This window comes from Carcharhinus amblyrhynchos, chromosome 29 (assembly GCF_965287045.1).
Source record: "Carcharhinus amblyrhynchos chromosome 29, sCarAmb.v2.hapA, whole genome shotgun sequence".
Classification (NCBI taxonomy): Eukaryota; Metazoa; Chordata; class Chondrichthyes; order Carcharhiniformes; family Carcharhinidae; genus Carcharhinus; species Carcharhinus amblyrhynchos.
Window position 1 is genome coordinate 5985658 of NC_137352.1, and position 14885 is coordinate 6000542.

Genomic DNA, 14885 nt, shown 5'->3' on the forward strand with positions numbered 1-14885 from the left:
GGGCATGTCAATCTCTGTAATTAGAGGCCTGCTCCCATTATCCCAGAAGCTTGTGATATTGCTGCATGCTATTCCTCTTGTTAAGGTTTCCATTCTGTCCTAACTCTGATATCCCAATGAGAGTTTTACCTACTCCTGAAATAAGGTTGTCCCAAGCGCTTGCTGGAGTGAGTCACTTAAACATCACTTGAGCAAACCAGGGTGTATAATCTGAGCTGTCACTCCTGGAACTCGTGCCTCTAAATCATATTGTTGTGGGCTCAAGTCTCACTGCAGAAACTTAACAAGATCTCGGCTGACATTCCTGGTGCGGCCCTGAGGGGGTGCGGTCTTTCAGATGAGATGAGCGACCAAGGCTCCCTCCATCATTATGGGTAGATGTAAAGGATTGCGTGATGCAAAGAGCAGAATCTCCCTGATATCTTGCTTAGTTTTTAATTATTCAAGTGGCATCACTAAAGTGGATGGACTGGTTGTTATTATTATTGTACGTGGGAGGTTTCTGTTCACAAATTTGTTGTTATGATCCTTCATTTCAACAATGACTACACTTCGAAGGCACTTCATTGGCTGCTGAGCACTTTGGGATATTCTGAGGTTGTATCAGGCGCTATATAAATACAAGGGTTTTTTTCCCTCTTCTTTCATCTGATCTTCCTTCCCTACGAGACACTCGTTCTCCTATTCAGAAGAATTTCAGGGCATTTGTGACTTGGACACCTAAATAAACAACCTTTTCTAATCTCCAGAAATGGCTACCAGTTCAAGAAGCAAGACGTCAAAGAAAAAGATCATTATAACCGTATTGACGGTCCTCGTAGCTCTAGCAATTCTTGCAATCGTCATTTATTTTGGTAAGTTGCTCTTCTCATTCAAGAAGTTGATATAAAATATTCCCCCTTGCTACGCTCTTCATTTTCCTCCAACCCGCTGTTTGAAATGCTGGGCTGTGTTCCAGCACCTCTCCCGTAAGTGTGAGTCAGCAAGTGTCCAGCAGATAATCACCTTTGTGGGAGCACAGCTTCCTGATCTAATTCCTCCCCCCTCCTCACATTCACTCACTGACACAGAGGCACACTCCCCAATGGGGTCCCGATCAGATAAAAGCAAAATACTGGAAATCTGAAATAAAAACATAAAATGTTGGATATACTCAGTCAGTGGGTCTGCCAGAAACACAGTTAATGTTTTTGAGTCTGTATGACCCTTCTACCGTTCTGTCTATTCTGCATTTTCTGTTTTTATTTCAGGGTAATGATCATGATTGGTGCCAATTTTTAAAAAATATATCTATATTTTCTCACCCCCCTCTCACACCAGGGGTCCCAAGCCCAAAGGGAATAGTTCCTGTTACTGGAATGTAGGAACAGAAAGAGGCCATTCATCCATTGAACCTGTTCTGTCAATTAGTTGAATCATTATAAAATCCCCTTCAGTACAGAGGGAGGCCATTCACCCCATCAAGTCTGTATTGACCACAATCCCTCCTAGACCCTATTCCCGTAACCTCACATATTTATCCCGCTAATCCCCCTGACTCTAGGGTCAATTTAGCATAGCCAATGCACCTAACCAGATTGTGTGGGAGGGTGGGGGTTGGGTCTTTTGGGCTGACCAGATTTTGGGAGGAAGCCGGAGCACTCAGAGGAAGCCCACGTGGATACTAGGAGAAAGTGCAGACTCCTCACAAGCAGTGAATGAGGCTAGAATTGAACCTGGATCCCTGGTGCTGTGAGGCAGCAATGCTAGCCACTGTGTCACCATTCCGTCCATGAGAGTTGTATCCCGTTGATCTACACCTTGACTCCATTGATGTATCAATTCCTTCTATAACCGCTTAATTTTCTACAATCGAAGGAAACTGATTTGAGTCTGGAGATTGGTACGGATGGTGGGATCGTCTACTTTTTGAACTGAGGCAAGAGTAGTCAGCATCTCCTTGTATGGGAGGCTGTCAGTAATGCTAATGTGAAGTGATGGCGTGTTTAGGATTTGGGGAAATGCCATCTTGTTTACTGCTGCTGTTTGTCTGAAATGATCAAAATCTACAGAACAAGTCAGAACATAACACCAGTAAGAAACTGCTCCCAAATCCTGGTGAAAGGTTTTCCCTGTCTTGTACTGTCCCTGCTATCCACTGGTACACAATTTTTGGCAGTAATCAACAGACAGTAACCGGGGGAAGGAATCCTGGTTAACCTTTCCCGTTGTTCTGAATCGATTTCTGGTGTTGCTCCACATGGTGGCACAGTGATTAGCGCTGCTGCCTCACAGTGCCAGGGATCCGGGGTTCAATTCCGTATCACTGTCTGTGTGGAGTCTGCAAGTTCTCCTTGTGTCTGTGTGGGTTTCCTCCAGGTGCTCCAGTTTCCTCTTGCAGTCCAAAGGTGTGCGGGTAAGGTTGATTGGCACGGTAATTTGCCCCATAATGTCAGGGGGACTAGCTAGGGTAAATATATGGAGTTAAGAGGATAAGGCCTAGGTGGGATTGTGGCTAGTGCAGGCCTGATGAGCTGTATGGCCTGCTTTTACACTGTAGGGATTCTATGGTTCTTGCCTCTTGGTAAGAAGTTTCACAACACCAGGTCAAAGTCCAACAGATTTATTTGGTAGCAAACGCCACTAGCTTTTGGGGCAAAGTTTGGGCCTCTTGTACAAAGTGTCCCAGAATGTAAGAGGAGATTATTATGTGAGATGGTGACCCATTACTTAACAAATGAACATAGGAATTAGGACCAGGGAATAGGCCATTCAGCCCATCAAGCCTGCAGTAAGATCGTAGCTGACCTGAAGTGGCCTTGACTTCACTTTCTTTCCTATCCCCCATACTCTTAGGCTCCCTAATCTATCTAACTCGGTCATAACTATATTCTGTGACCCTGCCTGTCTGAGGAAGAGAATTCCATAGACATGCAACAACTGAGGAAAAATTCTCCCCTTCTCTGTCATAAATAGGAGACCCCTTTTACTGCCCCCCAGTGCCCCCATTCTAGTATCCTCCACCAGGGAAAACATTCTCCCAGCATTCAGCCAGTCAAGCCCCCTTAGCCTTTGTTTTTATGTTTAGGTATGATTACCTTTCAATCTCCTAACCTCTGATGGATACTGGTCTACCTTCCAATGTTTCCTCGTAGGCCCACCCCCTCATTCCAGGAATCAGTCAAGTGAACTCGGGCAGCACGGTGAGACAGTGGTTAGCACTGCTGCCTCACAGCATCAGGGACCCAGGTTCAATTCCAGCTTCGTGTCACTGTCTGTGTGGAGACTGCATGTTCTCCCCATGTCTGCGTGGGTTTCCTCCGGGTACTCTGATTTCCTCCCACACTCCAAAATGTGCAAGTAGGTGGATTAGCTACGCTAAATTGTCCCTTAGTGTCCAAAGAAGTCCAGGTTAAGTGGATTAACCGTGGTAAAATATGCAGGGTTACAGAGATATTGGAATATGATGAGTTGGTGCAGGTTTGATGGGCCAAATGGCCTCTTTCAGGAATTGTAGGGATTCTATGGACTTTGTTTGAACTGCTTCAATGCAATTGTGTTCTTTCTTAAGTAAGTGGGTTGTTACTTTGAGTCCACAACCCCAAGTAGAATTGCCCATGGGGCCACTGGTGTGTCCACTACCCAGCTGATATTTAACCAGCACCATTCTCTCCCTTTGCAGTGAAGGTCGCCATCGACACGTATTATTACTTCTGTTCCAAATCTTTTAAGTTCATTCCTCGCGATTCTCTGTGTAACGGAATCTCAGACTGTTCGGGAGATGAAGATGAGCTGGACTGTGTGATGAACATCACGTTCCGTGACCAATTCCCAGGTAAGTAAAGAATCCTCTTCTGTGTGTTTTACGCTACTATTTGTCTGTTGGGGCAGTGACAACCTCCTGTGTTCCCTTTCAGTGCGAATATACGGACTCAACTCCATCCTATTAGTAAAAGATTTGAAAACTCAGACTTGGAAGAGCGTGTGCTATGACAACTGGAGACCCAAGCTTGCTGAGATAACATGCAAACAACTGGGTTATTCGAGGTAAGAGTGTAGCCTGCTTCTCTCCTAATGCCTTTTAAATCATAGAATCCCTACAGTACAGAGGAGGCCATTTGGCCCATTGAATCTCACCGGTCACAAACTGCTCAAGCCCTATCCCTCTAACCCCATGTATTTACCCTGCTAGTTCCCCTGACATTATGGTGCGATTATCTATGGCCAATCCATCTAACCTGGACATCTTTGACATTATGGGGCAACTTACCATAGCCAATCCACCTAACCCTCACATCTTTGGACTGTGGGAGTATATCGGAGCACCCAGAGGAAACCCACGCAGACACGGGGAACAACGTGCAAACTCCAAACAGACAGTGACACGAGGCCGGAATTGAACCTGGTTCCATGGCGCTGTGAGGCAGCAGTACCGACAACTGTGCCACTGTGCAGCCCATAAGACGTGAGACCGAGGTCCCATCTGATCACTGACGTGGATTATAAAAGATCCCTTTTGTCTTGAAGGGAGTCTTGATGTCCCAGCTGAAACATTTTCAACTCAACTGACATCACTTAAACAGATGGACTTGGAATTTAACTCATCGATATTTCTGGGGTCTTGCATGTACAAACATGAGTTTGACTGAGATTTTTAAAAATTTATTCATGGGATGTGGCGGTCACTGGCTGATGTGGAGATGCTGGCGTTGGACTGGGGTAAACACAGTAAGAAGTTGACAATACCAGGTTTAAATCCAACCAAATAGTTGGATAGTCCAACTATCAAATAAATTGGTTGGACTTGAACCTGGTGTTGTCAGACTTCTTACTGTGTCACTGGCTGGACCAGCATTTGCTGCCCATCCCTGAAGGCACTTGAGAGTCAACCACATTGCTGTGGCTCTGGAGTCACATGTAGGCCAGACCAGGTAAGGACAGCAGATTTCCTTCCCTAAAAGACATTAGTAAACCAGATAGATTTTTCCGACAATCAACGATGCTTTCATGGTTATCAGTAGATTCTTAGTTTCAGATTTATCTTTTGAATTCAAATTTCGCTATCTACTGTGGCTGGATTCAAACCCAGGTCCCCAGAACATTACCCTGGGTCTCTGGATTACTAGTCCAGAGATGATACCACTGAGCCACCATCTCCCCTAAAATATTGAATTGTCTCTGGAGCAAATGGACGTTCTGAGGTTATGAATGGATCTGTATCGCTGCATGCCCTGCCTCCCCACCCCAATTCCCAACTCCATTCCCCTACATTTTGCTGATTGGATCACAAGTTGGAGTCAATCAATCTGGTTATTTGGAGATGGCTGGAGAAAGCTTTTCATTTCTCCAGTGCTTTGCCATGGTGCATCTCAAATATTATGGACATTTTGCCTTGAATTTTACTGGCACACCCGCCTCAGCTCCGGGAGTGGGCGAAGCTCGGGGAGAGGTATTCTCTACTGGCGGGATTGTACGACACTCGCTAGAGCACTACTGCCTCACAGTGCAAGGGACCCAGGTCCAATCCGAGCCTTGGGTCACTGTCTGTGTGGAGTTTGCATGTTCTCCCCATGTCTGCGTGGGTTTCTTTTGGGTGCTCCAGTTACCTCCCACAGTCCAGAGGTGTACAGATTAGGTGAATTGGCCATGCTAAATTGTGCCTTAGTGTCAGGGACATTAGTGGAGTGAATATTGGAGTTATGGCGCAAGGCCTGGGTGGGCTTGTTGTTAGTGCAATTATGGCCAGTGCTGACTTGATGGGCTGAATGGCCTCCTTCTGCACTGTAGGATTCTATGATTCCAAATTTTTGACACAGTATGGCAATAATAAAAGGAACATGAAGGATCTTGGGTTTTGCAAACTCTAGATACCGTGCACAAATGACAAGGGATGATGGAGTTTTCACTGGTTTGACTCCTCTTGATAGGATTGGGTAAGATACAGGGCATTGTTGACTCTGAGGCTTTGGAACAAGGTCGGCGAAGTATGACTGACGTTGGTGCATTTGAAAATTGAGTTAAGAGAGGAGGCTGCAGAAACTGGATAGCAGGAAGATGGAAATTGGACCCCCAAATCTTCCCGTACCCCTCACTGCCTCCCCCTCAAGTGGCAACATTGATCTGTGAAGACCAGACTTGAGCAGAATGTTGCGCTTTTTCTGAGTTTGTAGTTTTGGTATCGAAGCATCAGTCATTGTTAAATCCCGTCAAGTTGGATCCTGGATGGAACAAACTTGACAGGTAGTTTTGGCAAAGAGTGACGATGACACAGAGCCCATGCCTGGAATGGTTTATTTAACAAGTGTTCTTACTCCGCAGGAACCCTACAGGAAGTCCAGCGGAAGAGAGCCTATGGCCCGAGCACAAGTTGATCAAAAAAGTCACCAATCCAACTTCCATTCAGGATGCGTTAACAGAAGGGTGAGTGGGATCTGATTACTCAAACTCAGTGAACTGATGTGTAGCAGAGGTGATGCTAAACTGCTTCATCAGTCGCCCATGTCTTAATGCAGGGCTACATTGACACTGGCTTTGTGTGTGGATGGCATTTTTCTGTTGCAGGTCGATAGGGTCCTGATTGTAGATTCTGATTTGCAAATGGAATTTACCTCAACGTATTCCAGAGATGAAGCATTCTGGATTTAGGTGTGGCTTACGTTTTTTTTATAAAATGTATCTATTAGTGTCACAAAAGTGACATTAACGCTGCAATGAAGTCATTATGAAAATCCCCTAGTCGCCACACTCCGCTGCCTGTTTGGGTACAAGGAGGGAGAATTTAGCATGGCCAATACACCTAACCAGCACGTCTTTCCAACTGTGGAAGGAAACCGGAGCACCCGGAGGAATCCAACGTATCTATGGGGGAACGTGCAGACTCCACACAGTCATTCAAGCTGGGAATCAAACCCGGGTTCCTGCCATTGTGAGGCAGCAGTGCTAACCACTGTGCCACCATGCCGCCTTAGTACTGCTGCCTCACAGTGCCAGGGACCCGGGTTCAATTATAGCCTCAGCTGATTGTGTGGAGTTTGGATTCTCTGCCCCATTCCTCATCGCTCCTAACCCTGCAAAGGTTGGTATACCTGAAGCACAGCCTCTTCATCACTGTGTTGTAAATCACTGAGAATATATCTTGATACTTCAAGGCATATGAGGTTTCATTAAAGAGTTAATCCCATCTTCTGAAAGGCAATTAGAGGTGGGCAATAGATGCTTTAAGTTTATTTATTATTGACACAAGTAGGCTTACATTTAACACTGCAACAAAATCACTGTGAAAATCCCCTAGTCGCCACACTCTGGCGCCTATTTGGGTACACTAAGGGAGAATTTAGCACGGCCAATCCAACTAACCTGCACATCTTTGGACTGTAGGAGGAAACCAGAGCGGCCAGAGGAAACTCACGCAGACACAGGGAGAACATGCAAATGCCACACAGACAGTGAAACTTGGGTCCCTGGTGCTGTGAGGCAGTAATGCTAACCGCTGTGCCACTGTTTCTGATGACTCTCTGCTAATTTTGCTTGTAGCAATGTATTCAGGACATTACTCTATAATTCCTGGACATTGCAGAGTTCTGAATCCCAGTCTAACTGCCAGCCTCGAGGAGGGAAGACCTTACTGCACTATTCTGACACTTCACACAACATTTTGGAAGGTCTAATACAGATGGGAAATATAGAGTAAATGGCAGAACTCTTAAAGTATTGACAGGCAGAGGGATCTGGGTGTCCAGGTACACAGGTCACTGAAAGTAGCAACGCAAGTGGAGAAGGTAGTCAAGAGGCATACGACGTCCTTGCCTTCATCAGTTGGAGCATTGAATGTGAAAATTGGCAAGTCATGTTGCAGCTTTATGGAACCTTAGGCCGCACTTGGAATATAGTCTTCAATTCTGGGTGCCACACTACCAGAAGGATGTGGAGGCTTTGGAGGGGGTACAGAAAAGATTTACCAGGATGCTGCCTGGTATGGAGGGCATTAGCTATGAGGAGAGGTTGGAGAAACTTGGTTTGTTCTCACTGGAACGACGGAGGTGGAGGGGAGACCTGATAAAAGTTTACAAGATTATGAGAAGCATGGACAGAGTGGATAGTCAGAAGCTTTTTCCCAGGGTGGAAGAGTCAATTACTCGTGGGCATACATTTAAGGTGTGAGGGGCAAGGTTTATAGGAGGTATACGAGGCAAGTTTGTTGCACTGAGGGTGGTGGGTGCCTGGAACTCACTGCCAAGGGACATAGTGGAAGCAGATATGATAGTGACTTTTAAAGGGTGTCCTGACAAATATATGAATAAGATGGGAATAGAGGGATATGGTCCCCGGAAAGGTAGGGGGTTTTAGTTCAGTTGGGCAGCAGAGTCGGTGCAGGCTTGAGGGGCCGAAGGGCCTGTTCCTGTGCTATAATTTTCTTTGTTCAAACATCCTGTGACTTCCCTTGAACAAAGTTGCCTATTTATTTTTGAATGCGCTCTCTCCTTTGATCATTGAGTCACATCACACTTGAGCTTTGGGATTGTTCCAGATTAATATATAGGGAGTTTTTTTAGAGCAATTGAGATATCTAGAAAGGGACTGGGGGGGGGCGGTGATTTCATTCCCAGAATTGTAGAGGAGTATAAGGCAAATGGAGACTATTTGGCCCACTGGGTCTTTACCAGTCCTTTTGATGGACAATCCAGCTCATCCCATTCCTCAGGCCTTCCCCGTTTCCCTACAATTTCCGTTTTGAAAGTTACTATAGAATGAGCCCCCATTGCCTTGTCCATTGCAAATCCTAACTGCGTGTTGTATTAAGAAGCTTTCCATCACTGGGTCTTTTGCCAATCACTTTAACATTGGTGCCTTTTGGATATCGATCTTCAAAGGCTGGGAACAGTTCTCTTTATCGAGTCAGTCAAAACCCTTCCAGAATTGAAGCACAAATCCGGACTTGTATCAAACACAAAGCCAGAGGTTTTGTGGTTGCTGGCGTGAAATCGCTTGGGCATATCCAAAGAAATGCTTTGGTTATTAAATAGCTTGTGATCTAAAATCAGGAACATTGCTCCAAGCTTTCTGAATGGACTGTTAGTGTAATTGCAGCATTTTATTATCTCTCCCGGCACCAGGTCAACATCCTAACAAAATTAAATAAAGTTGAAGCTTAGCTGAAAAATAAATCAGCCACTCAACCATTAACTGAACTATTACTTTCTGTTTAGGCTTTGTTATTCTGAGAAGATTGTCTCTTTAGTCTGTGCACGTAAGTTCATTTACTATTCCCTATTTTTCAATTTAAGTTCTTCAGAGTCTCTGGATATTTGGAAATTTCCACTCAGCAGTTTTGCTAGTGGAAAGTTTTGATTTGATTTATTATTGTCACATGTATTAGTATACAGTGAAAAGTATTGTTTCTTGCACACTACATAAACAAAGTATATCGTTCATAGAGAAGGAAAGGAGAAAGTGCAGAATGTAATGTTACAGTCATAGCTAGGGTGTAGAGAAAGATCAACTTAATGTAAGGTAAGTCCATTCAAAAGTCTGATGGCAGCAGGGAAGAAGCTGCTCTTGAATTGCTTTGTACACGCTTTCAGACTTTTGTATCTTTTTCCCGACGAAAGAAAGAATGTTTGGAGTGTGTGGGGTCCTTGATTATGCTGGCTGCTTTTCCAAGACAGCGGGAAGTGTAGACAGTGCCAGTGGATGAAAGGCTGATTTGAGTGATGCACTGCGATTCGTTCATGACCCTTTATTGTTTCTTGTGGTCTTGGGCAGAGCAGGAACCATACCAAGCTGCGATATAACCAGAAAGAATGCTTTCTATGGTGCGTCTGTTAAAAAAATAGTGAGAGTTGTAGATGACAAACCAAATTTCCTTAACCTCCTGAGACAGTGGAACTGTTGGTGGGCTTTCTTAACTATTACTGGATAGGGAGACAGGAATTGTTGGAATTGAAAAAACTAAAGCCCACCTTGCTCTTTGTCTACCATCCTGGTTGTAGATTTGATATAATGTTGGCATTGCTGGCAAGACAAAATAATCAATCTTCTATCGATGAGTCAACAACAAACCCAGACAGTGGCCACGTGGATGGTTATATTGTCATTTGTTTCCTGGGGTTCTGTTTTAACTATCAATTATTTGATTACTGGCTCTCTTTTGGCTTCAGGGCATCTATTGCATTGCACACCATCTGATTCCTGACAAATGTTTTTTTATAAAGTTTTATACACTCATCAAGCTACAGGAACAGTTTGTGTGACTCATTCAATCTCTTCCTGTGTTTTATAACATTCCCACGTCGCTGGCCTCAGGGTAGACTGGCAACTATTGTCTATCTGCCATTGTCTTTTGAGAAGTTTGTGGTGCACAGCTGCCTTAAACCCCTTCAGTCTGTTTGGTGTGGCCACTTCCGCTAGCTAGTGAGTTCACCGATTTTGATGAGTGCGGGTGAAAGATGTTTCCAAGTCAGAATGGTGCGTTTTGTAGACAAGAACTTGGAGTTGGTGGTGTTTTTAAGCACTTGAGGTCTTTGTTCTTCAAGGTGGTAGAGGTTGCAAGCTTGGAAGGTGCTGTTTGGAGAGTGTAGAAGACTTAGGGGTGATCTTATAGAGGTCTATAAAATAATGAGGAGCATAGATCAGCTAGAAAGTCAATATCTTTTCCCAAAGGTAGGGGAGTCTAAAACTAGGGGGCATAGGTTTAAGGTGAGAGGGGAAAGATACAAAAGGATCCAGAGGGGCACTTTTTTCACACAGAGGGTGCTGAGTGTCTGGAACAAGCTGCCAGTGGTAGTAGTAGAGGTGGGTACAATTTTGTCAGTTACATGGGTAGGATGGGTATAGAGGGAAATGGACCAAATGCAGACAATTGGGACTGGCTTAGTGGTTTCTTAAAACAAAAGGGTGGCCTGGACAAGCTGGCCGAAGAGTCTGTTTCCATGCTGTAAACCTCTATGACTCTAGTTCCTGCAGTGCACCCTATGGATGGTACGTGCTGTCGTCACTGAGAGTCAGTGGTGAAGAGAGTGATGGATTTGGTGCCAATCAAACAGGCTGCTTTGTCCTTAATGATGTTGAGCTTTTTTGGAGCTGCACTAATCCAGACAAGACCATAAGACGCAGGAACAGAATTAGGCCATCGAGTCTGCCCTGCCATTCAATCATGGCTAATTTTTTTTTCTCATCCCCACAACTCGTGATCCCCTTAATAATAAGTCTATAAGACATAAGAGCAGAATTAGACAAGTCTCAAATATCCCACCACACTCCTGATTTGTGGCTTGTAGATGGTGGACAGGCTTTGGGGAGTCAGGAGGTGACTTACCTGCTGCAGAATTCCCAGCCTGTGACTGGTTCTTGTAGCCATAGTATTTATATGACTAGTCCAGAAATTGCATGTTGTAGAATCCATTTTCAGGAGTCAAAGGACTGTGTCACAGGCTGTGTTTCTGCTTTCTCTAATTCATATTAATCCAGAAAGAAAGGTGATTGGGCAAGGTTTCTTTTGCTCAGACAAATTCCGATACTGTAACGATTAGTTTGCATTTTTCAATTATCCTGAAGAATTGTTTTCTGTTCAATCTTGGGGAAAATAACCTAATGGGTATTTTGTCTTGAAATGTTTCAGGATGTGAGCGAAGTGCCACTGACCGGATTGTGGGGGGCACCGATACCAATATTGATGAGTGGCCCTGGCAGGTTAGCCTCCAGTACAAGAGACAGCATCTATGCGGTGGGAGCATTATCAATTCCCAATGGGTCCTAACTGCTGCACACTGTTTCCCAGAGTAAGTGTGTACATAATGACGTGCTCTGTCATACATCAACCCGATTCCACACCCTACTCCCCACATTGCATTTTCTTCCAATTGATTGACACTCCATCCCTACCCCCACTCATCTTCCATAAATCACTCTGTCTCCATTGACCCCATCAAACACTCCCAGGACAAGTACAGCACTTGGTTATTTACAGAGTATTGATACCTCTACTCTGTCCCTATCAAACACTCTCAGGACAGGTATAAAACGGGATTAGATACAGAGTCAAGCTCCCTCTATGCTGTCCCCCATGAAACGCTCCCAGGAAAGGAACAGCACTTGGTTAGATACAGAGTAATGTTCCTTCTACTCTGTCCCTATCAAACACTTCCAGGATAGTTACAGCATGGGGTTAGATACAGAGTAAAGATCCCTCAGTACTGTCCCCATCAAATGTTCCCCAGATAGGTACAGAACAGGGCTAGATACAGAATAATGCTCCCTCTACTCTGTTCCCATCAAACATTCCCAGGATAGGTGCAGCACAGGGTCAGATACAGAGTAAAGCTCCCGTGTCCCCCATGAAACATTCCCAGGACAGATATAACACTGGGTTAGATACAGAGTAAAGATCCCTCAGTACTGTCCCCCATCAAACACTCCCAGGACAGGTACAGCACGGGGTTAAATACAGAATAAAGCTCCCTCTACACTGTCCCCATTAAACACTCCCAGGACAGGTACAGCACAGGGTTAGATACAGAGTAAAGCTCCCTCTACACTGTCCCCCCATCAAACACTCCCAGGACAGGTACAGCACGGGGTTAAATACAGAGTAAAGCTCCCTCTATACCGTCTGATTGGTCCCAGTGTCAAAAACAGCAATTAAACCGTTTTTCTTTTTGGAATGATTTGCTGATTTGAGTTGTTTATTCCAGGGAGTACCATCAGATAGGGAACTGGAGGGTGTTTGCTGGGAGTGAGACTCTCTACTCCGGGGGAAAGAGTTTCTCTGTTATGAAAATCGTCACAAATGCGCGCTACAACCAACGGACCAGTGACTATGATGTTGCACTCGTTAAAGTGAGATCACAGTTACCGTACACAGGTAAGATACAGCTCCAGCACAGATAGGAGCTCTGTTAATGAATGAACTGCATTTAATTGTTAATTCACCAGTATCACCCCATTAGTCAACATTTCTTCACTAAGAACACCTGCTTCTGTGCAATTTTCCCTTACTGTATTGAAGATTTGACTCTCTGGGGTACTGGGACCAGCTCCCATTGGGGTACGGGTCCCGCACACACTGACTCTCACTGGGGTACGGGTCCCGCACACACTGACTCTCACTGGGGTACGGGTCCCGCACACACTGACTCTCACTGGGGTACGGGTCCCGCACACACTGATTCTCACTGGGGTACGGGTCCCACACACACTGACTCTCACTGGAGTATAGGTCCCACACACACACTGACTCTCACTGGGGTATGGGTCCCACACACACACTGACTGTCACTGGAGTATAGGTCCCACATACACTGATTCTCACTGGAGTACGGTTCCCCCACACACACACACACTGACTCTCACTGGGGTACGGGTCCCGCACACACTGACTCTCACTGGGGTACGGTTCCAACACACACACACTGACTCTCACTGGGGTACGGGTCCCGCACACACTGACTCTCACTGGGGTACGGTTCCCACACACACACTGACTCTCACTGGGGTACGGGTCCCACACACACTGACTCTCACTGGGGTACAGGCCCCACACACACTGACTCTCACTGGGGTACGGGTCCCACACACACTGACTCTCACTGGGGTACGGGTCCCACACACACTGACTCTCACTGGGGTACGGGTCCCACACACACTGACTCTCACTGGGGTACAGGCCCCACACACACTGACTCTCACTGGGGTACAGGTCCCACACACACTGACTCTCACTGGGGTACAGGTCCCACACACACTGACTCTCACTGGGGTACAGGTCCCACACACACTGACTCTCACTGGGGTACAGGTCCCGCACACACTGACTCTCACTGGGGTACGGGTCCCACACACACTGACTCTCACTGGGGTACAGGTCCCACACACACTGACTCTCACTGGGGTACGGGTCCCGCACACACTGACTCTCACTGGGGTACAGGTCCCACACACACTGACTCTCACTGGGGTATGGGTCCCACACACACTGACTCTCATTAGGGTATGGGTTCCATGTTTCATATTATCCCAGGCAGCTTGGGCAACAAATTCAACTGTGGGTGCTATCACAACCAAATTTCATCCTCTCCTCCCCCTACGCACAAGCACAGGGGTGCAGCTTATCACTTCCATGCATGTGCTATTGTGGCTGTGAATGCTGTCGAACTCCCTGGGTTCCCTTCACCCTGATGTGCTGCACCCGATTGTGGTCACTGCCACAGCCCAAGAATTATTGTGTTTTTGGTGTTTAAGATGAGACTTTCCACCAAACCCCCCAGACCACCTCCCACATGAAGATCAGACCTTGTCCTGTACTCCACCTCAACATATCTACCTGCAAGTGGATTTAAATACTGATGCCTTATAAATAAATCCAAGTCAATCCCACAGCATGCACCAAAACATCTGCAGTCCAGTTGCAACAATCCTATATGAGGCAGTGTTCAAGTAGCAAGCTAACAGAAATGTGGCAGCTCACCAGACATACGCAGTAATAGAATCATAAAAATCCTACAGTGCAGAAGGAGCACATTCGGCCCATTGACTCTGCATTAACCACAATCCCATCCAGGCCCTATCCCTGCTTAGTTATCCTGCTAATACCATTAACCTATCATATCCCAGGTCACTAAGGGATAATTTTGCAATCAGCCCAACCCTTCACGACTTTGGACAGTGGGAGGAATCGAACCCGGGTCCCAGGTGCTGTGAGGCAGCGGTGCTCGCCCCTGTGCCACCATGCTACCCCCAATTAGATAAAAGTTTGGCATTGGCGCAAGGTGTGATATGTACAACCAGGGAGGGCAGATAAGCAGACCATGGATCAAAGGCCAGGTCAACTAACATTAAACAGAAATTGGACAGATATGTCTCGATGCAGTGAGCTGAATGTTGCAGGTTAAATACTGTTCTGCTCTGTCCAA

At 45.8% G+C, this 14885-nt stretch overlaps 1 protein-coding gene across 4 annotated transcripts in view; it reads left to right on the plus strand.

Annotated features, from left to right (window-relative positions):
* The window catches only part of LOC145359921 (transmembrane protease serine 4-like), a 60322-nt gene that overhangs the window by 35348 nt on the left and 10089 nt on the right, over positions 1-14885 (plus strand). For all 4 annotated transcript variants that reach the window (XM_080214788.1, XM_080214790.1, XM_080214789.1 and 1 more), the window contains 7 exons: positions 750-854; positions 3662-3814; positions 3897-4026; positions 6298-6399; positions 9186-9226; positions 11597-11756; positions 12669-12838. In XM_080214788.1, coding sequence (XP_080070914.1) covers positions 750-854; positions 3662-3814; positions 3897-4026; positions 6298-6399; positions 9186-9226; positions 11597-11756; positions 12669-12838 — 861 coding nt within the window. The remainder of the gene's footprint in view (positions 1-749; positions 855-3661; positions 3815-3896; positions 4027-6297; positions 6400-9185; positions 9227-11596; positions 11757-12668; positions 12839-14885) is intronic.